Source organism: Marmota monax, unplaced genomic scaffold (assembly GCF_021218885.2).
Source record: "Marmota monax isolate L192 unplaced genomic scaffold, Marmota_monax_Labrador192_F-V1.1 WCK01_AAM20220418_F8-fsc00006, whole genome shotgun sequence".
NCBI classification, from domain to species: Eukaryota; Metazoa; Chordata; class Mammalia; order Rodentia; family Sciuridae; genus Marmota; species Marmota monax.
The window spans coordinates 31,733,467-31,761,426 of NW_026693712.1; the positions used below are offsets into that span (position 1 = coordinate 31,733,467).

Sequence of the window (27,960 nt, forward strand, 5' to 3'; positions counted from 1 at the left end):
AGTATTTTTTCCTAAACTTTATATTTGGATTATCTGATTTGTGAAATATTAGAGTTACATATATGGAGGCAGATAGATGATAGAAGATAAAACATAATAATAGAAGTAATAGAGAAACAGACAGACAGTATGAGTATCAATTCTGTGCTTGCATAGAAAAATCATCACTCATTATAAACTCCTGGAGTCTAACCAGGTTTATTTTAGGTGATAATAGATGGTGTTTAGCCTTTCTATAGTTTATTTTCTGAATTAGAAACTGAGATTATTGTATGCACTCTTCCTCTTTACTTACATTATTACAATATTCACAGAGATCACAGAATGATAGAATTACACCCCAAAGCCTGATGAATGTTCACCCCATCATGTATACTTATTTATCCAAAAATGTGCTGTGACATTTCACTAATTTGGAGAGTGCAAGGCAGCATACATCATTTATATATCATGATGGGTAAAGGAAAACAGAAGCTTTGTAATCTGTTCAAAGTGCCACTGAATCCTTTCTTTGGTTATTTTTTCACTTTGTAACACTGTACAACTTCCATGAAAGAATTACTTTCTTTAATGGTAATAAATGTTTTGAATTCTTCAAAAAAAAAAAAAAAACCTTTAAAGTATTTTAAAATTTTTCTGTAGCTATCTTTCAAGTTTTTCATATAATTAACTCCAATCTGTATCCACAAAAATGTTATTCTAGTATTTGTGTCTATATTCCAGATTCCAAAAGTTTAAAAATATGATTTTCTGATGAGAACAAAATTATTCATGTATTTCCTAATATAGATCCCTGAGAAATGGTAGATAATAAATTTTCATTCCATTTCCCTATTACCTCTTTACAAGCATTTTTCTCAAAGTTATAATTTTTTTATTTTGATATAAAATTATCATGTTTCCAAAAGATAGTCAATCAAAACACCACTATAAATTATAAAGAATGTTCTTTGCACCACTGGAAGGTAATGATTTTGGTCATAAATCAGTAGTCCACATTAATGTACATCTCTTTCTTGATTCTCTTCTGTTTCTTTGTGTATTGTTTTATTAATACCACAATTTAAACTTTGAACCAATAATAAGGATAGTACCCATTTTCACATTGTTTCTTTAAGAATGTGACCAGGAACAGGAACAAATATAGTACTAGCCCTCAGAATTCCCTGCCTTGCTCCCTTTCTTTCATTATATTCTTTCCCAAGCAGTGTAGTTTACATTTGTTGATATTTTTACTTTATGCAAGTGAAATGATTCTAGTCTGATTTCACCCACTTTTTTTTTTTTTGAAAGTGTAGTGTGGGTTCTTTCCCATCTCTGGACTAACTGGAGATTATAGGAAATATCAAGCAGTATTTCAATGCTGGCTTTTCATAAAAAAGAAATGTCTAGACTCTGTCACAAGTGAATCTAGTCCTGCACTGTGCTGACTTTGCATCATGTGGTGGATTCTGGGGTAGAGGATAATTAACTATTGCAGTTAGTAACTAATATTCTGTGACCATCAAATATCAGTCCTCACACTCCTCATGTTGCTTGAACAGATATTTTAAAAATAGTGAGTCTGATGTAATTGACTCAGAAATTGTCAATGAAAAGCTTCAGAACACTTTCATGCGTATATTCTGGATAACTAGTCAGATTTTTCTATTTAGTTTTCTTAATTTCTTTTTACTTCTTCTTCCATCATTCTACCTTTTCCGCATCTTCCCTCTATCCTAAAACACTTTCTTTCTTCTACTCATTCATTTTTTTTAATTGTTTAGGATTTATACTGAGGGCTATATATGTGCTAGGCTAGCTCTCTGCTACTGAACTACCTCCCCATCTTTCCCTTTTTCATTTCATAGTATGTCTGATTTACTTACCCTGTAACTCTAGGACTGAACAAGATTGATACACTGAGGCATATAGCATTTATAAGTTGAATGAATAAATGACTGAAGGAATTAACGTAGGATTTGATACAAATTGGATTGTGTTCATGTATTTCTTGTCTTAGACTTTATAATTTACTGAATTCCAAAATTAAAATTTAAAAGGAGTCAGATATAAATGTAATTCAAACCCTTGCCAGAAAATGCACAAATTTAAATACTAATATAGTAAAATGTTTCAGATATTGGGAATCAAAACTTGGATTCCTAACAATGACTAGAAATATAATATTAAATAAATATGATTTTTCCTTTAAAATGAGGTTAATATTAACAGTCCTATCAATAACATAGTGTATTCATAAGGTATCAGGTAGAATATATAAAGGATATAAATATAAATTATATAGCACATACTCATATAAACACATAAAGCATAAACTATAAATCTGAGCTAATGATGAATCATATTAAAACATATATTTTCATTGACTATATTTAGCTATACATAACAGTAGGATTCATTTTGACATAATTATGAAATCATGAAATATAATTTGTTCTTATTCAGACCTAGTACTTCTTTTGTCCCTCATTTCCTGCCTCTCCCTCCCCCCCCCACTCTACTGACATTTGTGCTACTTAGTTATAGTTTCTTTTCTTTTTTTTTAAACTTAGTGTCTTGTGGATGTACAAGCTTGTAAGATTCACAGTGGTATATTCATATATTTCATATATATCCACAGGAAAGTTAGGTCAGATGGATTCTACTTCTTCCCTCTTCCCTTCATTCCCCTTTGTCTACTCCACTGTTCTTTCTTCTATTCTTTTCTTTAATCCATCCTTTGTTTTGTATTAACTTCTGCCTCTCAGAGAAAACATTTGACTAGCATATATTTTTTGAATTAATTATAGGTGAAAATGAAATTCAATGCTACATTGCCCATCAGTCATGGCTAAAAGGGAAGCCCATTGATAAGATATGCAAATCCTCATCTAATACAAATAAAAAAGAAAAACTTTCCCCAAATTTATGAAATGTGTATCAACTTCATGCAAAATGACTGAATATAAGTGAATCTGAATAACATACGAAGCAACATGATACACAAAGACAAAAACAATATTGCTCAAATGATAGCAGTATCTATAAAATCTGAGTATATAAAATTAGATGTAAATGTAGTGAAGATATATATGTCTTTGGAAACTAAAGTAACATGGTAAAGATGTATTATTTTATGATGATCTATAGTCCTATGATAAGGGATGATATGTTTCACAAAAGAAAAAGATGGAGGAATTGACTATCCTTGACTGATACAACACATTTTTATAACTCAAATAAATTTTTTATTCTCCACTGGTGGATAATTTATGGCAAACTTTGAATCATAATTTTGACTTATGAATGCTAACTGTTTTACAACAAAACAGATTCTTTTCCGGGAGATGGTAAAAATGACCTTTTTCCTATGTGTTCTTAAGATTGTCTTTAATTCTTTCCCTTATGCTTTCACAGAGAATATATTAATATTATATATATTAATATATTAATTTGAATAGTAGATAACAAACAATGAAATTTTTTTCATAGAGAGAGAGGCACCAGACATGAGAAATATTTTTTATTTTTTTATTAATTTTAATACCAACTTTATATTTTAGGAATAGTAATATTACTTATAATATTTGTTGTGCACAATTTTGCTTAATAGTTTGTTCATTATTTTGATCTATGAAATTCAGTAAGGCAATCTTTGAGGCAATAGATTAAAGAGAGGGAGATTAGGTGGTACAGATTGAATATCTATTATGCAAAACACGTGGGATTTGAAGTGTTTGGGATTTTTTATTGGGTTTTGCAGGTTTGCATATTCATAATGACATATTTTTTTGATGGGACCCAAGTCTAAGCAAGACATTCACTCGTGTTTCATATACACCTTACAGACATGGTCTGACAGTAATTAATGTTAGGCAATATTTTCATACACCTGCATTTTGATTGTGACTCATCACTTGGGGCATCATGTTGGCACTCAAAAATCTGCAGACTTCGGAATATTTCAGATTTGTGTTTGTATTTGTATTACGATTGACCAACCTATATTACCTAAAACAGCTGAAATGTGATGATAATGAAGGGTAAACTAAGATAGTGATGGTGGGAATGGGACTTGAAAGACAAGTAGAAGTCAAGAAGGCAGAAGTGATATGAATTTGTATGGTACATGGAACATGCAAATGGCCATTTGTATGAATATGCTGCTTTGAAAAACACTGACATGTTGTTTTACAGACAATAAACAGAAAATTACTTTTGAATAATCCACATTGGTTCTACTTGTTTTCTCTAAGGTAGCTATGCTTAGGCAAATCTAATGCATTGTTCCACAGAACAGGATTTCGTATGCCTTCCTTCAGTGTACCCAGTAAGTTGGTGAAAGAATGACAAAACAGCATTCTTCTCTCCAACTGAAAATCCAATACTTTATTTTAAAATAAAAATTAAAAAGCACTTATGGCTTTCATTTATAAAGAAAAAAGTAGTTTTTTTTTTTTTCAATTGAGAGGCTTTTTGTTGTACAATGACTCTGAAACAGAAAATAAAGCAAGAATTTTCTCAGTCTATATTCCAAATTTCATTTTTTAAAATATATTTTTTTAGTTGTAGATGGACACAATACCTTTATTTTTATATTTATGTGATGTTGAAGATGAACGTCACATAAATGTAAAACCCAGTACCTCAACCCAATACCTCCCACGTGCAAGGCAAGCACTCTACCACTGAGCTACAACCCCAGCCCTATTCCAAATTTTAATAGCTTATCATGAAAGAAGAGGCAATACCATTGTAACATCTGATAATTTAAGGAGGTACCAGTAATTCTCCAAAGTGTAGGCTAATAAACCAAATGTGAAAGAATCAAAGGAAGATAACCTCCAAAAACCGCACTGAAAGTTATAATGTTGAACAATTTCTCCAGTTGTGGTTTCTGGACTATTATATGTGAACTTCTTTTGTCCAGCGAGTCTATACTGTGTATCAAAAACACATCAGAACATCCTAAAGATGAATAAGAAGGAAACTTATGACTTTTACCTTATCACATCATACCTTAATCAAAAGGTATGATAAAAAATTAAATCTATTGTTTAAGTGCTAGCTATTTCATTTAATATGAATTCAATCTTACATGGATAACACCTGCTCTAAGCCCCAAATTCATCTCTTATAATATGATGAAAGTGATCCATATCTTCTATTTGTGTTTGTGTGTGTGTGTGTGTGTGTGTAGTTTGTAGTGTTAAAAACGAGATAATATGGGTGAAGGAGTCTAATATATGTCGCGACCCCTTGCCCGCAAGGAAGACGCAACTCAGGAATCTTCTTTCAGCAGTTTATTCAGGCCTTTGATATTTCTTCTTCTCTTTCTCGGATGCCCCTCCCAGCCTTAATAAAGCATCTCAAGCCCCAATGCGAAGCTGCCACATGGAGCTTTCTCATAGGGTGGTGAAAAACCATGCGCCAACTCTCCCAAATAAGGAGTTGTTTGTCACAGACCACAGCGGAGCCAGCGCCATCTTGTAATGGCGACCATAGTCTGCAGAAACGGCAGAAGCGGCTCACCACAAATATAAACAGCAGAAATTTATTATTCAGTAAAAACAAATCTCCCTGCTGCTATTTAGGATTAACTTTCAGTATATTCAGAGTGTGAAAATTATATTTTTAATTTGAGCACAGAGGAGATGCAAACTTTATAACTATATGGCGGTCATCCCTAAGCAGGACATAATCTCCCATGCTGTATAGTCAAAAAATAATAGTCATTTGATAGTTAAGGAACCTTATTCTCCTGTTAGTATTGCAGATAAGTATAGTTATCTTTGAACAAAAGATGTAAAGCACTTTGGGTTTCAGTTTCCCAGTCTGATCTCCCAAATAAGGCAGTTGAACTAAATGGTCTTATAAATAAATACCTTTCTGACTCTGAAACTCTATGATTCTATATCCTTATAATTTCATAAATGCCTTTGGAGTGGGTACTGTCAGCTTCATTTGCTGTTTGATATATTTTCCCTTTTGGTTGCCATATTTTATGAATAAATTTCCTGCTCATCAGTGAACTTGTGGAAATAACATTTTCCACTTAGTTCTATGTCCTGTAGCCTGGCCTTTTGTTTCCTTTGGTCCAGGAGTATTTCCCTTCCTCCTGATGAGAGTAAGCAAGTGTTAAGATGTAAAGCAGGCCAAGAGTATCAATGCTTAGAAAAGCAAACCTATTTTTAAGTGAGTCATAGAGTTGTCTGGAAATATGATAAGGCCAGAGCCTTGTGAAGTCACAGGATGTACAAGAGATATAAAGGAGAAACAGTAAGTGCAAATATCAAAAGAGAGAAACTGTTTTACATCAACTTCATTCGGTATAGCTTTGGAGGAAAGACCCTGACATTTTTCTGGGAGATAAGACCTCCCAGTTCCTATATCTACTTTACTGGTAAACCCCCAAATTCCTGGAAGTACAGAATATGATCTTTAAATATTATATGACTAATGTTATTACAGGAAACATATGTATGTATTTATGTTATTATGTGTAATGTGTTATATATGTATATATATATATATATATATATATATATATATATATTTGCTTTATATATGTGTATATAGCTCCACATACACACACATGCACACATACACACATAAAAAACCTGAAAGTACATACATATGCAGTCTTATAGTGCCAAGTATTAACAGTGATTATCTTATCCTTCAAAAGAATATTACAAGAGTTTTATATTTAAAAATTAACTTACCTTGTTTTGGGGGTAGGCTTCTTTTCAACGTGTATGTGAGTGTGTGTGTGTGTGTGTGCGCGCGCGCGCATGCGCATGCACACACCTGCACACCCACGTGATTCTTTTATTTATTTATTTTTTTTTTAAATTTTTATTTTTTTTTAATTGGTTGTTCAAAACATTACAAAGCTCATGACATATCATCTTCCATACATTTGATTCAAGTGGGTTATGAACTCCCATTTTTTACCCCAAATACAAGTTGCAGATTCACATCGGTTACACATCCACATTTTTACATAATACCATATTAGTGACTGTTGTATTCTGCTACCTTTCCTATCCCCTACTATCCCCCCTCCCCTTCCCTCTCATCTTCCCTCTCTACCCCATCTGCTGTTGTTTAATTCTCTCACTTGTTTTTTTTTTCCCCTTTCCCCTCACAAACTCTTATATGTAATTTTGTGTAACAATGAGGGTCTCCTTCCATTTCCATAGTTTCCCTTCTCTCTCCCTTTCTCTCCCCCCACTCGTCTCTGTTTAATGTTAATCTTTTCCTCATGCTCTTCTTCCCTGTTCTGATCTTAGTTGCTCTCTTTATATCAAAGAAGACATTTGGCATTTGTTTTTTAAGGATTGGCTAGCTTCACTTAGCATAATCTGTTCTAATGCCATCCATTTCCCTGCAAAATCCATGATTTTGTCATTTTTTAGTGCTGCGTAATTCTCCATTGTGTATAAATGCCACAGTTTTTTAATCCATTCATCTATTGAAGGGCATCTGGGTTGATTCCAAAGTCTAGCTATTGTGAATTGTGCTGCCATGATCATTGATGTGGCAGTATCCCTATAGTATGCTCTTTTAAGGTCCTCAGGGAATAGACCGAGAAGGGCGATAGCTGGGTCAAATGGTGGTTCCATTCCCAGCTTTCCTAGGAATCTCCATACTGCTTTCCAGATTGGCCGCACCAGTTTGCAGTTAAAGTGAATACTCACAGTGTTTTAAGATAGAGGATGAATGCAAATTAATTAATTTTTTTTAATTTAAAAATATGAAGAATGGGAAGTGTGACATTATTCTGACTATAAAGAGAATTGTGTTTATCTTCCAGCTACAAGACTGAGTGAAATTTAGAATGTCATTCTAAAACACAAAAATACTTAATTTGTGAGATTTTGTAACCTATAGATTTCCATAGTCCCTCCTAAGTGCTGACATTGGAGTTGCTGCTACTGTTTTTATTTTATTTTATTTTCATGAGGGAAAATCTATATCTTGAATACTCAATAATTTGAAAAGGCAATTCTGCCTGATCAGTTTTGGGTTCAGTATTTTGATTCAAAGTATGTTTCAATCCCAGCTCTAAAGATTTGTAATCTGAAGGGGTTTTCTTCTTCATTAGTGAAAAGTGACTACTAATATTTGATTATACAAATATTCCTTAAAATTTGAATAACTCCGATATGTGTAGTACCTGGCACAAGGTAGTGATTAAGTAATAATCCTCATGCTTACTAAGTTACACGAATGATAAGAATAAGCATCACAGTCAAGTAAAAATGTGGTGACTGTATAGGGATTTGAGGTTAAATGTTGTACTATGATTCATAAATTCTTTGGAAAAATATTCAAAATTATTTTATAATTACTTTTTGAGTAGTGATCTCACATTTGACATAAATGTTTAACCTCTAAATAAGGTAATATAAAACATTAAAAATCATTTACTTGAAGTTTTAAAATAGAATCATAAGTTCTATTAATTCTTTATTACATTAATTCAACAAGTAGTTCATTCATTCAATGAACAGTTATGCACAGCCAGCAGGGAGACAACTTCTGGCCAACATCAGTAGGTAATAGGGATAGAAAGGTAAATTATATGTTCTATTTACTTGTAGTTTGTAGCTTGAAGGAGGAAACAGACATGTAAAGAAGAATAACAACACAGTATAGTGACAGTAGTAATAGAAATAGGAGAAAACATTGTTGGCAGTGACACAGAAGGAATTCATTACAAGGCTGAATTAAACTAAGTGTAAAGGTAGTTCTATTACGGAAAGGAAAAGTCATTCCCTTTCAAGAATGTCCTCAATTTATGCTGGTCCCTGCCTTCATTTTTTACGCACATCATCTTAACCCAGTATTGTGGCATGTGCATTTCAAGAATTTTAACCTCGAAGATTAAGATCATTAGCAATATATCAAAACTGTTAGGGCTTAACTCACTTTATTTTTAAACACATGGCTTGCCCTTTACTTTCTCAGATTCTTCAGACCTGATCATCTACATGTAATTTTTAAAAAATTATTAATATTAGAACATTTAATTTGGCATTTTTTATATTAAAGCTATTTTTGTTCTACTCTTTAATTATCTGATGAGAAGATTTCCAAATCTCAGGCAATTTTATTATATAATATACATTTAAGCATATCTCCAGATTTTATGTGATATTTGACATAAAAAAGAATACTACATTGATTAAGTAAAAATGCAGTTTTTAATATAGATTTCAAGTTTAAGGTGTTAGAGTTTGATGAATAGTGGGCAGGCATTCTAACAATTAGAGGAGATTTTAATATCATAGTTTGTTTTGCCCATTTATCATCCCTACATGCCAATTCTTATGAGTAAATTTTATTTACGGTTGTTTGCGAAAATAGAGTAATTTTCTTCAAAATTTCTTTAGTCTCTAACTGTTATGAATGGTCCTGTACCCGCTTAAGGAAAACACCAGTTATTTAGAATGTTTACATCAGTTCAAGCAACTACATTTCATATTTAAATATAATAATTCCACCATCACCTACTTTTTAAAAAAATTTTAGTCCATTTTAGTTAGTGTAACTTCTGAAGCAGTTTAAAAGCTATTTTCAGCTTAAGACCCATTTATTTACCTTTGGTGTTTTTCTTAGCTTACCTCCTCAAACACACAATACAATAGTGGTTTTCTAAAGAAATACCTTTAACATTTTTAATAGAACCAACATGTTAAAAATAAAAATTGAAGCAATTGTACATAGAACCAAAATACAGTCAAAGCTTACCAGATGACAGTCTTGGGACCCAGTCCTGGTGATAGCTTTGTTTTCTTTGGTATTTTTTATCACAAGCCCCCAAAAGGCTGGTGTTTCTTTACAATAGGGACCATCCAAGCAAAATTATACATTTTGTAGAGTTGTGTTATCCTGTGGTCCAGTGTCCTGCGTATTTCTAGGACTTGGTTAGGAGCATCAGTAGTACTCCTGAAAGACTGAAAGACCAAATTAGTATGAACAGATTTCCAATTCACACACCCACACACATACAGAAACACAGGATAACTCCAAATGTGGTTATATTTAACTCTTAATTTATTACAGATATCAAGCCTATCCATGTAACTAAATTTGCCAGTATGTTTTACTTTGTAGAATAAAGATATAGGTAAATATTTTACACTAGAGCAATGTAAGCAATTAGATCTGACTGAGAATAAATAAAAAGTGTAGTAATAATAGACTTTAATCTTTGATGTTTAAAAACAAATATTTTTTCAGTATAATGGCTACAGTATGTTAGGTCATTTCAGACACACACAATGGCATAAATAAAGGGATATAGATTTTTAAAAATTCATGGAATAGTCTAATGTCATTTGAATTTAAGATAAGCAATGGATGTATAGAGAAGAAATTATGGGATGGACAGAGACAGGTTATGTGTTTTGATTAGGAGACTTAACTGAAGCTGCTTAAGATTTTTGGTAAGAATAATATGATCAAATGTAAATTTTAACAACCCAATGCCATCTCTAAAACAGAGAATCGATAAAGAGTTCTTGAGATAATGAACTGAAAACTCAATGTCTTTAAATGTTTGAACAGATACATAGTAAAAATGTATTTTTATATTATTATCAACTTCTATTACTGCTTCCACTACTATTATTACTCTCTTCAGAAACACACATAGACATGTGAAGCAAATTTTCTTAAAATTACATGAAGAGAATACTGCCATTTTCTATTCTTTTTCATCCTTTCAAAATCTGACCTATGAGTCCCCAAATAATCCTTATTCCATCAATGGGTCTAGCTAATTGTTGGAAAATTAATTAGGGGAATATTGTAAGAATATTTCAAAGAAACATAGGTATATTTGAGGTCAGCAGAGAAAATAGAAATAGAGAGAATATATACAGATGAATTCCTAAAATAAATTTTCAGATGTCTCTAATAAGTTGGTGTGGAGGACAGACAGTTCTGGGAATCAAGGCCTTTCAACCAAGTTAATGTGTGACTGTTTAAAACAGAGATTGAAAATGATCTCATTAGAATAAGTTCAAGGCAATTAATTTGAAGTTGCCATGGCCTACCTTGTGATATCAGAAATTGAAGTCTTCATTTTTATACACTTATGATAATTTTCTGAACACTTGATTGGCATCAGAATGCCAAATCTTCTGAGCAGTGTACTTTCTTTGCAAGACTCATTGTTAAACAAATCACACATACTAAGTTAGACAACATTTCTTAACTTTGATTTGTACTTTAAAAAGAAGAAAAGTTTATTTTTAAGAATGGCAAACCAAAACAGTTTTATGTTTTTTAAAATTTTCTTAAATAAGAAAATTAAATGGCAAAACAATGTTGTTGTGACATCATTGAAGGTATAATTGCTATAAATTATAGAATTCAAAAATATCTTTCTTATAAACCCTGCAATGACCCCATTACATAATTTCTTAGTATCATGAATTATAAAAGGAAAAATTACAGATTTTCTGCCTTTTTATTCTAGCATGGGTGATTAAAGTACCAATCATAATATTGTATTCATTTTGTTTCTTGATTTTTAATGTAAAACATATTTTAAAATACATATATTTAGTTGTAGATGAACACAGTACCTTTATTCATATATTTATTTTTAGGTGGTGCTGAGGTTTGAACACAGTGCCTCATATGTGCTAGGCAAGTGCACTACCACTGAGCTACAACCCCAGCCCTTAATGTACAACATAATTTTTAAGGATATAAATTTTGTACTGAATCAGTTCTTCCTTTTGTGAAATAGTAGTAACTGCTCAGCAAGGACAGATCAAGGAGTGTTCCAGTTAAATGACACAATTATTGCAAAAGTATATCAAAATATGTCCTGAGAATCCCTAGTTTTCTATATCCCAGTCATGAAACTTTGCCTGAGACAATAAACAAGGATTTCTCAAAAACTTCGAGAGTTTTCTCTTGTACCCCTTCAGAAAAATAAAATGATTCCAATTTGTAATTACCAAGGAAGGATTCACTCAATTCAATTGATGTTAATACTATATGCTATTTCAAGGAATATGATATGTGTAATGATTCAAATAAATATTGGTCTTGCTACCATATACATCCATATTGACTTTTGTGAAAAAGAAGACAGTCAACCACATTTTAGTTTTTAATGGCCTGAGATAAATGGTGAATTTAATAGATCATATTTAATTATTTTTAGAATGAATTATTTAATGTTTTTAGCTATATTTGCAAATAATTTTATTATTATATGTATTGACTTATGTTAATTGTACAAATCAATGGTTTTCACTGAGATAGTTCCAAATGTGCATATATTATGCTTTATTCATGTCATATTCCCTACTACCCTCCTAACCCTTTCATCTTATCCAGCCCCAGTCCACTTCCTCTTCCCTAAAACTTATTCTTCTAATATTAGATCATCTTCTCCCCTTCCCTGCCCCATGTTGTGATACTTGTTTTTCTATGTCTCGTTTATCTTGCTTAATATGATGACTTCCAGTTTCATTCATTTTTCTGTGAATACATGATTTTGTTCTTTTTTAATTGCTATATAGTGTCCCATTGTGTTTATAGACTGTAGTTTTTTTGATAACTCATTCAGCCTAGTGAAAAATTTCTGACAATGCTTAGGAAAATTATGAAGTTGAAGACATACAAAATAAAACACGTTTTGTTTATATCTACATATTTATTTGGTTATTTATTCCAGGTGTTAAAAATGCTTGAGTGTAGAATCATGAATTAGACTGCTTGGTTTAGAGCTCCAGCTATGTCGCACATGTATACAACATTTTTAACACATTGGTTTGTACCCAATGACCTTGGACTCTCATCTATCCTGCATATATTGAGCCTTAATTTACTCATTTGTAAAATATTGATGATGGTTTTACTCTATTGTGGTGACATGAGGATTAAATGATTGTGTGTGTGTGTGTGTGTGTGTGTGTGTGTGCGTGTATGTCCTTGTGAATATACACAGTCATCCCTCAGTATCTATGAGGTGTTGACTCTGGGACTGTCTGTGGATACCAAACTCTCTACTTTCTCATTTCCCTTATATAAAGTTATATGGTATTTGCATGTAAACTATGTACATTCTCCTATATGCTTTAAATCATGTCTATATTATTTATAGTACGTAATACAATGGAAATTCCAGATAAATAGTTATAATGTGATGTTTTAGAAATAGTAATGATGAGAAGTCTGTACATGTTCAATACAGATTTAACTTTTAAAAAATATATTATACCTGAAGTTGACTGAATAATTGATATTGGGGGCAACTCTGTATATATATTCGTGTGTGTGTGTGTGTGCATGTGTTTGTATAAATTTTTTAAAAAATATAGTTTATTTTCATGTTCTGCAGATGTAGTTCAGTGATAAATTGCTTGTCTGGTATGCACAAAGCCCTAGGTTTGATCTTCCAGCCACATACAAAAAATGTATTTCATATTCATTAATTTAAACTATGTCAATATTTTTCAGTTACTCATTTTTTTTTTTTTTTTTTTTTTTTTGGTACAGGAGATTGAACTCGGGAGCAACCAACCACTGAGCTACATGCCTAGCCCTTGTTTGTATTTTGTTTAGAGTCAGGGTATCACTGAGTTGCTTAGTTCCTCACTAAGTTGCTAAGGCTGGCTTTGAACTTGCAATCATCCTGCCTCAGCCTCCTGAGCCTTTGGGATTACAGGTGTGTGCCACTGCACCAGGCTCAGTTTACTCTTTAAAAGTAAATTTAGGTGCAATACATGATAGAAAATTGTGGAAAAATTAACCCTAAATTTATCAAAAAACATTCATTTTGACAAATATTTTAATTACCTTAATGTTTTAGTCAGCTTTTTTGCTTCTGTGACTAAAAAGTCCAACCAGAACAATTATAGAGGAGGAAGGATTATTTTGGGGCTCAGAGTTTCAGAGGTCTTGGTTCATAGATAGACGGCTCGCCATTCCTTGTGGCCTGAGTTGAGGCTGAACATTATGGCTAAAGAGTGTGGCACAGGGAAGAAGCTCACATGATAGGCAGCAGAGTGAGAGAATCCACTTGCCAGATACAAAATATATACCCTCAAACCACATCCCTAATGCTCACCTCCTTCAGCCACACCCTACCCACCTTCTGTTACCATTCAGTTAATCCCCATTGGGGGATGAATTCACTGATTGGGTTAAGAGTTTCATAACCCAGTCATTTCTCCTCTAAGCCTTCTTGCATTGTCTCACACATGAGCTTTTAAGGGACACCTCACAACCAAATATAACATTACTAGTATACACTAGATGTGAACTGTCAGGGATTGGAGACATGAAAAGAAAGTAGATATGGTCTAAGGAAAATGCAGTCTATTAGGAGAAACTGACATACCATGTAACTAATATACAATGTGATAAATGAAATGGCAGAGATAAATATGCATTATGTTATCATTGTGTCAATGAAGGCAAGACAGCACCTTGTTAAAAAAAAAAAACAAAACGGTGTTTACATTCTATATTCTGAGATTGGGTACTTGGCTCTGAAGGTCCAAAGAATTACTGTTGACCATGCTAGGGGATGTTCAACCTTAAAACATGCATATATTACAAAGCAGACTGAGGTATATCGTGAAATATCAGATTTAAAATTTCATAATCTTTCAGTCTTATGGACCATAATGCTCATAAGCAGCAATGTTCATGACTGAATAGAGGACTATGTGATTACAGATTGTAAAACAATTTAGATTATAGAAAAATGTAGGTAAGATGTTATTAAAATGAAACAATGTCAATGAGACCAAGTAAAACGGCTCCTATTTGAATGGAGGGAAGGGGAACATGAGACAGAATGTGGTGACCAGTAGATATGAGGAATAAAATGTGAAGTATAAGAAGGCTTGCAGATGTTTCGATTCTGTTGACAGCAGAGGTGACAGTTGACACAGTGTTAGAAAATAAAAAAAATAAATAGGGGATTTATGGAAAAGAACAGAGAACACTACAGGTATGGTTTCTAGTGTGGACTTGCTGTTTTGAAATATCTTTGGAGCAATTATTGAGTTCAGTAACTTACTGGATCTAAGGTAAAAGAGCACAGTTGGAGACAGAGGGTTTCTTAACCATGATGACTGAAGGCAAGGGAGTAGATGAACTTGCCAAGAGGCAAGGTGTGGACTGAGACAGAAGGAATGGCTGCTAACTGAAACTCAAGCAAATATCAGCATCTTAAAATTGAGGATAACTAATGATTAACTGAACATTTCTGCCTTTTTTGGCTATTTGACAACTGACTGATCAATCATAATTGTTATTTGAGCAGAATCCACAAACACTGGGAAGGAACACTTTTGTCCATTGCAAAAGAAAAAAAAATGGAACAGATATTTTCTCCTCCTTGTCTAGGCAACAAGGGAATGGAATGTGGCTAACTATAGTCCAACAAGATGTTCCTGTTTCTGGCCTTAGATAGTGAGAGAAAGGTTCAGGGACAGCAAGACCCAACAGCGTCCTAGACATAGGGAAATAGCAGAGTCAACCACATCCACACCTAAAAATGGTTTGTTAGTGTGATCTCTTTAGTGATTTCTTTTTTGCAACCACCCTTACAACAAATCACTTTTCTTTCAAATTAGCCAAAGTTGATTTTTGACTATTGGTTACAAGCATACAGAAGAGCTAAGAATAGAAACAGGAGAAATATACAGCACTGAAATTTAAGAAAGAGAATACAAATTAAATAAAGAACAGTTTAATAGTTGATCAATTTTGGAATAAAAATTTTACATTGTAGCTTTTACCTATTAGGTTTCATTGATATTGCTGATTATGATTTTTTTTTTGTACTGGGGATTGAACCCACAGATATATAACCACTGATACACATCCCCATCCCTTTTTTATTTTTTAATTTTAAGATAGACTTTCACTAATTTGCATAGAGTCTCACTAAGTTGCTGAGGCTGACCTCGTACTTGCAATCCTTCTGTCTCAGCCTCCCCAGCTGCTGGGAATCCACATATGAGTCACTACCCTCAGGGGCTTATGGAATTTAATAAATAAGGAAGTTAACTCACTCAAAATTATTATTGAACACCTGCATAATGTTCTTGGGCAATGAGACTACAATAGTGAATTAGAAAAAGTAGCTGCCTGCACTATTAGGACCTGCATTTTGTTGTCATTTCAGAATTTTCTGTTATCTTCTATGTTGTCTGAGAACAAAAGTTAGAGCTCTATTTTCTACATTGCTTAGTGCATGTAATCATGTGTTGATTGCCAGAGGCTGTTAAACTCTACTTTTAATTGAGAGGAAAAATACTTTGTGAATTGTTGTCTTTATGATGTCTTACATTTTCCCCATTCACTCCTCCCGTGTTTCCTTTTGCCTAGTCCTCTATATTTTTTTTTAATCCTTTCCTGAAAAACAAGTCCTGACTTGTAATTAGTCAACCACTCAAAACTAAGTAGGCTCCAAGGAGAAAGCTGATAAAAGTGAAGCTTGAGCTTGATTAAAAATGTGAATTAGCAATGAAACAATCCAACTGTAATGATTTTCACTCATCCCCAGATTCTTGTCTGTTGGTGTGCTGGAGTTAGTAGTGATCGTATAGGATAGAAGGTTTTGTTGTTTTTGGAAAACTGATAAATTTAGACCTTACTTAATCCATTGTTTATATAAAAGAAGATATTTGTATTTTATATTATATTGAAGTTAATTAAAACTACTAGTGATCTTCTAGTATCCTCTTATCTGAGATAAAACTTACAGTAGCCTCATTGTTTTTAGAAATATCTGAGTTCCAATGGTAAAGGAATTGCCCTCCAGCAGTAACATTTGCTCATCTGTAGTTTTTCATGATGGACACACTTTTAATAACAGAAATCTTAAGAAGACAAAGAAAAAAGAGGACATATTCCAATCTGTTTGCTTTAATATTAAACTTAATGGGCAGTCTTCTCTCCTCAGTCTTACTTAACACATTTCCCATCGAACACCCCAACTTTGGGGATGGGTGCTTATAGGAAAGTGAGGAAGGATAACCTTCACCTTTACCAAACAGGCTTTCAAAGCAGATGTTAGAATCCATAAGGTGATAGAATTTATAGCCACATATTTGGAGCCTTATTCTGTATATTTTTGCTCTGGCGCTTCCTCTTCATTCCCATTGATTGATACACAAGGCTTAAAGATATGGACTTAAAAATCTCCCTGTAGTACTTACAAGCTATGTAATCTTGTGTAATTTTCCTGCAACTCAGCTTTCTCATCAGTTGTAAAGTATAACAACAGTACTTCTCTCTCATGGGTTTTGTGGTAATTATATGTGATATTGCTTGCAAAGGCACATAATAAGGGCTCAAGAAAACTTGGCTACAATTCCTTTTGCAATCATAACAAAACATTTTAGTTGTTTTATATGTGAATCATTACATTATAAAGATTTAATTGGATGGCTTTATTCTCCTGAACACTTGAGCCACATTCTTCTTTTTTAAATGCAGTTTACCATGTCAAAGAATTATTAAAATTTCCATACAGCCTATGGAATAAAATTTGCCTTCTTTAATAATTAAGATATTTGTAGTTAAGCTCCATCGCTACTAAAGCCCCAATTTCTAGGAGACTGAAACTAAATTCCACTAAAATGGCTTACTAAATGTCATAAAGGCTGGGCTTTCTCATCCTGTATCTCAAAATGATCTTCTTTGACATGCCTTTTAACATTCCTTCATGAATTTCAAAGATTTACAATCAAGATATATTATAAAAGAAAAAGCATAATGTAAAAAGGATAACTTTATTCTAGCAAGCACTATTAACAAAGGGAAAGGAAATTTGAGGGGAAATTCACTATTGCATTTAATTTTTTTCTATAGCATTTCAGTGTTAGTCTTACTTAAAGCAAAAAAAAAATTCCAAGAAATATTTTATTTTTCAATTATATCCCAATAAACAGAAAAGAATTATAATCTCAGGTAAGAAATTTACCTGATGTCACACATATATGGATGGCAACATAGGTGACCCAAATGTTGCTACTAGAGATGACTAAGGACAGAAATGTAACCGGAAACTTTTTATTCCTAAAAGTTGTACTCAAGGTTGGATAAATTCTAAGTGTATATTTAATACTTTTATTTGATTTAAACACCTTATACCACTCATTGGTATACTTCCCCCCATTTCCCACTCCCCTGGGAGTCACTGAATCAAAGTGACTTTGCTGCTGTAGTGTATTTGACCATTAATTCCACTTCTGTTTTGACCAAAGTCTGTAATGACATAGTCTGACATATTTCTCAGCACAAGATCTGTTTTGTAAAATGAGTTTGACTTTTTTTCATTCTGTGGATTTCCCTAGAAATTATCTGACAGTATTCTTCCCACCCTTGCCTGTAATGTAAACAAACCTGGGTTTGTGGAAAAATTTCCTCTTCTGTTAAGTCACATCATTATTTTCACAAAATGTGGTGTTTGTATTCAATTATAACACTGAGGATTTTATCAATGTTTAAGCAGTCATAATATATGGTGTGTGTGTGTGTGTGTGCGTGTGTGTGTGTCCCTGTTCATCTGGTATACTGAGAATGTAAATCTTCAACATGATTTGCATCTTTATTTCTTGTAATTTGTTTACTACCTAATGCCAGACTACATGTAAATCAACTTCTATTCCTGTTCTTTATGTGTCAAACAGTCTTACCAAGTAGTTATTTAACATTTTGGTAACCTATTCCATCAAAAGATCTGATGTACAGACATTAATCTAATATTGTAGGTATTTAAAACCCTTTGTTTAGTAACTGTTTAGAATTGGGGATAGTCATGACATAATGGCTTAGTATAACATGGCCTTGCTTTAATGTGGGGTGTTGAAGACTAAAACCTAGGTAAGAAAGACAAAGCAGACTTTCTTCTATATGAAGGTTTGTGTGAAGATGACTATATAGACATTTTCCCTCATTTCTAAAGAAATCATATGTACAAACAAAGTCAGTTAAAACTCCAGTCCTGGAGCCATTCCAAACCTGATTGTCCTTTTCTTTCATAATCTCCATGCCCTTGGGCATGTTTCCTAATCACCTTTACTGCGGTTCATCCTTAAATATATAGATAATTCTATTCCTGACCTCATCCAAAAATGGTTGGTTTCAGGATGATTGGAGCCCTACTACCTTTCACCTCAAGAAGTCAGAGATGAACAGATTGCATATTCCAACTTCTTTTCTGAGCATGTAACCATAAAGATTAAAAAAAAAAGTAACAGAGATTATTCTCTTGGCTCTTGAAGCCAAGAAGCAAGAAGAGAGTAAGCTTCCAGAAGTTTCCTCTGTGAATAGAAGAGACTCTCCTATTTTCCAGTGTACTGGCAAATGTGGTCCCATTGATAATGATAGTTTAGGTTGAAAGATTTCAGTGTTAGTACAAGGAAAGACATAGCGGATTGGCCAAAAGAAGAAAAAGGAAATATGATAATTATGTGGTTAGGACTTGTCTGAATATTAACCAAAAAGTGGGTATAACCCACTTAGAATTGTTTTCTTCTAATTTAATTTAATCTACATTGAATATGTAAGAATGTACAAATTCCAAAATTTTCAGTATACCATCTATACTTTACATCAGAAACTTGGTAACTAGTTCAGAAATATGTGAAACATACCATAGAATGAATAAGCAGATGGCTAAATGAATGAGCCATATCTCATCAATATTATTAGGAATATCTGTGATTACACTTGGGACGGATTTCTGTCATTGTAAGGTAGCATGAAATACAAAATAACTAGAAAAGGCATTCTATCCACCAATTGTGCATGACTGTTACGTAAATAAAAGAGAGACCTCCTACTTGCTTAGACCTTGGAATTATAACTTAAGAGAAATGCAGAGAACATTGACAAATCCTAGAAACTTTTTTTAAGGAAATTCTATGATTTTGTAGTATCTGTACATGAAGTAAACATTACTTTCCACATGAATTTTAAAATAAGTGTTGTATATTGCCTTAAATTTAAAGGAAATGTCTTCATTTCTGCATGTAAAGAATGCTGAGAAGTGATGATATGCAGCGTGATATGCTATGGTGTGTGCAGAAGAAAATTCGGAGGTCTAGAATACAAGGGGACCTAGCTTTGTTCTTGTGAGCAATTAATCAACATTGAGAAATCAACCTCAATAAATGGAGTCCAGAACAGTTTAGAATAAGTAGAAGGTTTGCTCACCACATCTAATTTTGCATGTACATTATCCTGATTCTGTTTTGTCAAATAGTTTGACAGTACAAAAAACAATTGATTTGGCTGAAGACAATAGAGCTTGAGTCTATTAAATGCACTCAGCAGCTCTGGATCACAAAAATCCACCATTTAAAAACTGGACACTCATCTATTTTATGAGGTTAACATTAATATGAGTAATCATGTTTCACTTCATAAATCCTTGAGAAACATTTCAGTTACTTTTGAATATTATAACCTCTAAAATTTTTAAAAAGATGAAAGTGTTGAGATTGAGAATGCATTTAGAATCTTACTGAATCAGCAATATTGCTCCAAGTAATGTTCTCTAGTTCTTGAGTTTACTGAACTGCCGAGTACAGCACAGCTGGTGGTTTATTTTGGCTTTCTTGAGTTCTTTTCCTTGATTATGTGACATTCAGCTAATTATATGACAAAATATCTGACTCAACCACAGAGCAATTTACTGGCCACATGTGGACCGGGGTATTACTCTTTCTTTCCAGTGAGAAATTACACATACTCCTTCCCACGTACATGACAAGTGGACTCCAAGAGCTGGCACAGTGTATATTGTATGATTTGTCACTGTCTTTCTGTTTTCCATACCTCAGTTACCATAACTCACAAGACCTGATTCGGATTGCTCAAATCCCCTCTGCTCCATGTCCTATGTATATAAGCATGGATTTAATACCATTTGATATCCAGTTTCTCCTCCTTGTCATTAAACTCATTTATCATTGTTTAGTTGCATCAAATGTGTTTGTCTCCTAGATCGATCCTGTTCACCAAAAATATTTGATAAACTTCCTTTTGTTTCCAAAGTGAAAAGCACCCGAGTTTAGCCCTCAGCTCTAATTGATGAACATTTTGTCACTTCTTAGAAGATGAATGCCCAGACAAACATGTGTCGGAAATATATGTAATCAATCTTGAAAGAGTAGGTGTTGACAAACATGGCGTAAGACATAGGATGTTTAAGCATGAGGTGAGGAAAAACAACTAAAATATAATGTACTTAAGTAAGGTTCTTCTTAACAATATTCAACAGAATATAATTTTTATTCTCTTCAAGGGGGTTGCTCTAATTACTTTTATGTTATGGAGAAAGTAGAGTTTAGATACTGTTTTTCTACAGTGAGCACCATCTGAAAGCAATTGCTAAGCATTGCTGTGTAGCAGAAAAATATGTATGCTGTCATCTCCCCTGGCAGAAACATGCTAACTGTAATGTTAACAAGTGTTCTTGACATTTTACATCAAAAAGGAGAAGTGACTGCAATAATGATATTCAGAATACACCTCCTTATACAGTATCCAAATTCATGTTATAATAAGCTTGATTAAAATTTTAGATTTTTTTAACTTTTGTGTGCAGCACATTTTTTTAGAACTTCAAAAATACAAAATCTTAATCTCCTATGAAATTCACAATAGAATGTTCACTTTGGTATCTGTTCATGGGTAACAATTATTTTTCGGGGCAGTCCTTTTTCTAATATCATTATCAGGATGGAAATGAGCAATATCCAATCTCAAGTAGTGGTGAAAGCAAATACTCTGTCATACGATATAGTGGGTATAAAGATATATAAATTGAAAGATAATAATTAATCTATAATTTACAGATAATGTCTTGACATTAACATTTTTTCTCTTTTAATAGCTCACTGTAGAATTTTCCCAACAGTGTGAGATGAAAGAGATTTGTTCAATAGCTAAGTGTTATACAAGATCTGGGAAGAAATAAAATGTATTAATTAAGAGATATAAGAACAATATACAAGACAATGTTTTTAATAAAACACATGCTTAATTTTTAATTAAAACTTAGCTGTTGGAAAAATGTAATCAATGCAGTACAAATTATGAGAAAGAGAAATGTGAGATGCTTTCATAATGAAATCAAATCTGTAAAAATACTGAAAAAGAAAATCTATTAATGTTTCTTTCCCTTGAAAGGTTGATAAAAGGAAAGGAGGTGGGGGAGAGAAGTTCTACTTATGTGTATGTATGCATGTGGATGTGTGTGTGAGGGATATGTTTATATTTTGTGATGATTTAGATTGAATAAATTCAAATGAATTTTTTCTTAGTAAATTCATGTTTGTTAAAAATCTAGTTTTTCATTCATCATTTGATTTTAGCCTGCTTTTTTAAGCAGATTAAACATAGTGAGTTTTTAAAAGGCTATAGTTTACATCAAATATCCCAAAATTAATATGATGGAATCAAGAAAGCATCACAAATGATGCTTTCCAAAGTTGTCTTATAATACAAGAATAGAACCTAGTTACATGAATAAAATCAGGTCAGGCATTTTTCAAGACCTTTTGGCTCAGAACCACAAGTTCTTTCTCTTTCTAACTTGAACATTTCCTAGGGATGAAGAAGTCCTAACAGGGAAAGAAGGTACCTTTAAGGTGTCCTCAAAAGAAACCTAATGGAGGATACTTGACCTTACATCAAAGGGTTTTTTGTTTGTTTGTTTGTTTGTTGTTGTTGTTGTTATTTTGTTTTTACTTCAAATCCCAGAAAGACTTAATAAATATTATGTCTACATTTTTCTTTCTTTTCTTCCCCACTTGACCCACAGATGACAAATATGTTTGTGCAAAATTCTGTAAAGAATTGTACTATTCCCTTTAACTCAGAGCATACAGAAGTTGAATTCATTCAGTTATATATATGAAATTGTTGAAAAGATGTAAGCTTGCAAGCCGTACAAATTGAGATACCAAGTCCAATGTATTTTACGTACTTACACAAACAGCATATGGATTATATTGCCTACTGCATGTCAACAGAGCCATAGTGAATTTGTCATCATAAATTCACTTACTGTGAATTCTATCATATAGTTTAATGAAAATAACAGTAAAAATATTCTTAGACAACAGATTGAATAGAAGTGGCAATTTGAGACTTATAATGGTAGTGTGCATGCTTATTGGTAGCAATATTTTTGAAAATATGGTGACTCACTGAAAACATAATTTTACCAGGCAGATTATCTTTGGAATTTTTCCTTCACCTGTTGAAAAAAGAAGAGGAAAAGAAAAAAAAATAACAAAAAATAACATGCTTGTTCCTCATTCTTCTTTTCATGTATGTCATTTTATGAGTGAATGTTTCATATTTATTTGTCATTTGTCCATTATTTTTTTTCCTCTTCAGGTGTAACCTAGCTCCTGTGGTGGAGTTTGCTGCAGATGTGGGAACTAAATCAGATTTTATTACCATGAATCCATCAGTTGTGCAAAGAGCATTTGGAGGCTTTCGGAATGAGAGTGACAGAGAAAAATTTGTGCATAGACTTTCCATGCTGAATGACAGTGTCCTTTGGATTCCTGCTTTCATGGTCAAAGGAGGAGAGAAGCATGTGGAATGGGTTAATGCATTAATCCTTAAGAATAAACTGAAAGTGCGAACTGCCTATCCATCATTGAGACTTATTCACGCTGTCAGAGGGTAAGTTACTGGAAAGGACTAGTCTGTCCTTGGCACAATGGAACACATAACTAAACATTTTTGCTAGACAGGAAGGAGACTCAGTAAAATCTCCAAATTAATATATGTTTCCATTACTTTATAATGGTTACTCTGTTCACAATCATGAATTTTTGTTTGTGTACTTACTATTTTAACTCATCCTTTTCTCATAAAAGCAAGCTGTTGAACCTGACACTTATTTATGTCTGCTCATGAACAAACTACAGATTTTTATATTTTTCTGAGCTAGAGTAATAAGAATTCATAGTAAAATTGATGAGTTTAGGATAACAAAGCTACAACAGAAGTGCTAAATGACTAGTGGGTAATATCATCGAAACATAAATGTTAAACATATTTAAGGAGCAATTAAGTCCCATCTGTAGCCAAGAGGCCTACTACTGAGAGAAAAGACTGACTGAAATAATATGGCTTAACACTTCACCCCAAAGTCACAGATGCCAACATCATGAATTAAGTCAACATTTCCTTTTTATTATCATAGGCTTTTTATTCTCAAGGAAAAAGTATAAGAAATTATCTCTTTCTTAGAAGTGACAAGTGACCAGAAGGCCAAATTCAGTCATAAAACACATAAGCAGATAAGCAGTTATGTTTATTTACTGAATGTATGTATGCTGAGTTTCAGATACTGTCAGCACAAAAGTGAGGATCTCACTACTTAGATGCGTAGGCTTCATGGTAGAAACAGAGGTGTATACAACTCTAGCAGTAAAGGAAAGGGGTGAATTGTCCCTCTAGTGGGCTTAGCATTTTGAACTGAACTTTAAAAACAGCATAGCATTGTTGGGCAAAAATAGGAGAAATTGAAAGTGAGAGACAGAACCAAACAGAAGGAAATGTCATTGCCTCATTAGGGGAAACTGACACAAGACAATGATTACGTGCACAGTAAAGGTATGGAAAAATGGAGTCCATTGTGGAGAATTGGAATATGAAGTTGGAAAACTAAGTGGGAATATGGTTGGGCAGGGAATTAGTTTTACCCTGTATAAACACAGTATCAATTTGAGAAGGTACACTTGTGACTGCAGATTCTTTTAAGAGAAGTAAAACACTAAAAGTGCAAAGGCCAACTAGCCTTTTTGATTAATTTACTCATAGGTTAATGGAGATGTAGTACAGAAGCACTGAGCATGACAGGTTCAGGGGATCGATTAAATACAATAGATAGAATTCCTAAAACAGACAGTGTTCCAAGCCCAGAGTTAAAAATAACTTCCTTTATGTACTGTAATAGATGGGAGGCTAAGGTGTTTTGTTTTATTTGTTTTGGTATTGAGGTCCTTTCCTGCAAGGATTTTCCCTTTCCTGATTAAACCTGCAGATAATGTTTTGTATTGTATTATACTTCACACAGTTAAAGTCCATTCTTATAATTAGATCACAGTTATTCAGCATTCATATCTTTGTGTTTTAAAATTTCAACAAAATAAGATAGAATGTGTACATTTGGAGGACAAGTAACTGTCATTTTTTAAATTAAAATATTTTATATTTAAATTTTGACTCTAAATATTATATATTCTTATCAAAGAGCAACTTTACAAGTGCATGTATTAAGAACACTTTTTTGAGATGACAAAGTTGAGTATTATTTGGTTCTGAAAACAAACTTGGAGAAATTACTTTTCAATTTTAGAAACACACATTACAGAGATAGATGCATAAGTTTAAAAACAAATGCTATGAGTAAGTAAACCCCTAACCATGGAAAACAAAGTAAATACTTTGTTTAACAGTATGCTGAATTAATATTTTAGTTTGCTAGATCCTGTTTAATGTTTCACAATTCAAAAATAAAAATTTAAAAAAGCAATTAAACATGAAATCAGAGACATGGTTGAAATAGTGTACTTTCAATAAGGTAAGATCCAGGTAGAATTAATAATGATGAACAGTGGATTTATATAGGCTTTTACAGATGTTTTGTTTTTCTTTGCTTGGTTTTGCTTTTTTTGAGAAAGAGTCTATGTTTCCCAAGCTCCACTTGAACTCCTGTGCCTAAGCTGATCGAGTACCTGGTATACAGGCATATCCCACCACACCTGGCTTAGACATTTTGAACAGTAAAACTTGGGGATTCTTTGAGTGATTTTCCAATACTCTTCTTTTATGCTTTGTGTTATCTTCTTTTCTTCCATAATCATTTACATATAAAGTACAGTGCTGATCCTTTAGTGTTGTATCCTAGATAAAAATAGTGTCAGACTCTGACTACTGGTGAAGTTAATGGCATGCTTTGTTTTGATAACTTTGTTTAGTTTTTTTGAACAGACCTTCTTCTTCTTCTTCTTCTTCTTCTTCTTCTTCTTCTTCTTCTTCTTCTTCTCCTCCTCCTCCTCCTCCTCCTCCTCCTCATTATTATTATTATTATTATTATTATTATTATCTTTAATGTGGTTTTGGGGATCAAACTCAGTGCCTCATGTGTGCTAGGCAAGCACTTTACCACTGAGCCACAACCCCACCTCTGACCAGTCTTATTCTGAATTCTCCAGAAAAAAAGACATTTGTAGGTAAATGGATGGAGATATAGAAGATAATGCTAAGTGAAGTTAGCCAATCCCCAAAAAACAAATGCCAAATATTTTCTTTGATATGAGGAGACTGATTCATAGTGGAATAAAGAGAGGGAATATGGGAGGAATAGATGAACTCTAGATAGGGCAGAGGTGTTGCAGGGGAAGGGAGGGGCATGGAGTCATAAATGATGATGGAATGTGATGCTTATTATTCAAATTACATGTATGAAGACACGAATTGGTGTGAATATACTTTGTATACAACCAGAGATATGAAAAATTGTGCTCTATATGTGTAATAAGAATTATAATGCATTCCACTGTCATATATAAATAAAAAAAGAACTCATTCAACTACTTTCTTCCTCTTATATCTGCATACCCTTCCTTAAAGTGAAGGAATAGAGTTCTGAAGGATAGCCTAATGTTTAAAAGTAGCTCCATAGTGGCCTATCCCTTTTCAAATGAGATAGAATTAAATACATATGTGCGTGTGAGAGGCTATTTTATTTATGAAATTATTGAAACTGATACATTTATGCATACGAGGTAGTATTTCAATGTAATATGTGTATGCTACAAAGCTATTAGAACTCTAAAAAATCATAGGACGTGTGAACACCAATGAAAAAGAAAATTTAGATTAAATGAAAGCAAGAGCGAACTCCCATTAGACTGTTTTTTTAAAGTATTTGTTTCATATCTCTTGATTTACACTCTGAAGCCTTGTGGTTAATACTGTTAAGAAAAAGTTTCATATCCTCTGTTGATTATTGGGAGTTTTTTTTTATTCTCATGAAAGGTTAGAATACCAACTCACGCATTTCAGGGTGGGCATGATGACAGTGCTTGAATGTCAAGACCTTTCCAAGTACTGCAACTGCAAGTGGAAAGTTTAGGTGATAATGAACATCAAGATTCCCAAACACAACAAGGATCATTTAGGTTATTGTCACATGGTCCAGTTTCATTATTTCAACTTTTTCCTCTGAAAATTGTAAATGCTTACTAACTTTAAACACTCATTTTTTTTAAAGCTCTAAAAATGAAACCATAAAGTCTAATGGCATTATTGGATTAAGATTAAATGTATAATTCTTTGAAAGTCATATTAAGGGAAACAAGAGGAAAACTATATAGAAAATTTGTGATTTAAGAACAGTCTTGCAAAATAGTGAAAGTTTAATTTAATGGACACAAATAAAATATATATTCACGAGTTTAAGAGAATACATTAAATCCATGATGGATTGGAACCTTTTTGTAGAATCTTCTTTGAAAGCCCCCTGTGGTCTATGGTTTTTAAAGCATTTTGTGAAGAATGAATAATTACAAGATTTAAGAATACAGAGGGCACTTTGAAACTTCAGAATTACTCTTACATGCAACAAAAAAGAATATGTTGTACATTTATAATAAAATAATCAATGTACAACTCAAAATCTCCTTTAAAAAACTTTTAACCGGGGGGCTGCAGATGTAGCTCAGTAGTAAGCCTTGAGTTCAATTCCCAGCATCACAAACAAAACAAAACAACAATTTTTTTACATAGAAACAGTTTTATATGATGTTAAATTACTATTGAAAACATACTTCAAGTCAAAATTTATTTTAAAAAAACATTTCATTATGAAAACTCATTATATTTTTGTAATTCCTATATTTTATTTATAATATCCAAATAGTTATGAGTTTTTAATGTGGA

At 32.8% G+C, this 27,960-nt stretch overlaps 1 protein-coding gene across 1 annotated transcript in view; it reads left to right on the top strand.

Moving 5' to 3' along the window:
• The window catches only part of St8sia4 (ST8 alpha-N-acetyl-neuraminide alpha-2,8-sialyltransferase 4), a 95,829-nt gene that overhangs the window by 22,381 nt on the left and 45,488 nt on the right, over nucleotides 1–27,960 (top strand). The window contains exon 4 of the mRNA XM_046460288.2: nucleotides 23,395–23,688. Within this exon, the coding sequence (XP_046316244.1) occupies nucleotides 23,395–23,688 (294 nt within the window). The remainder of the gene's footprint in view (nucleotides 1–23,394; nucleotides 23,689–27,960) is intronic.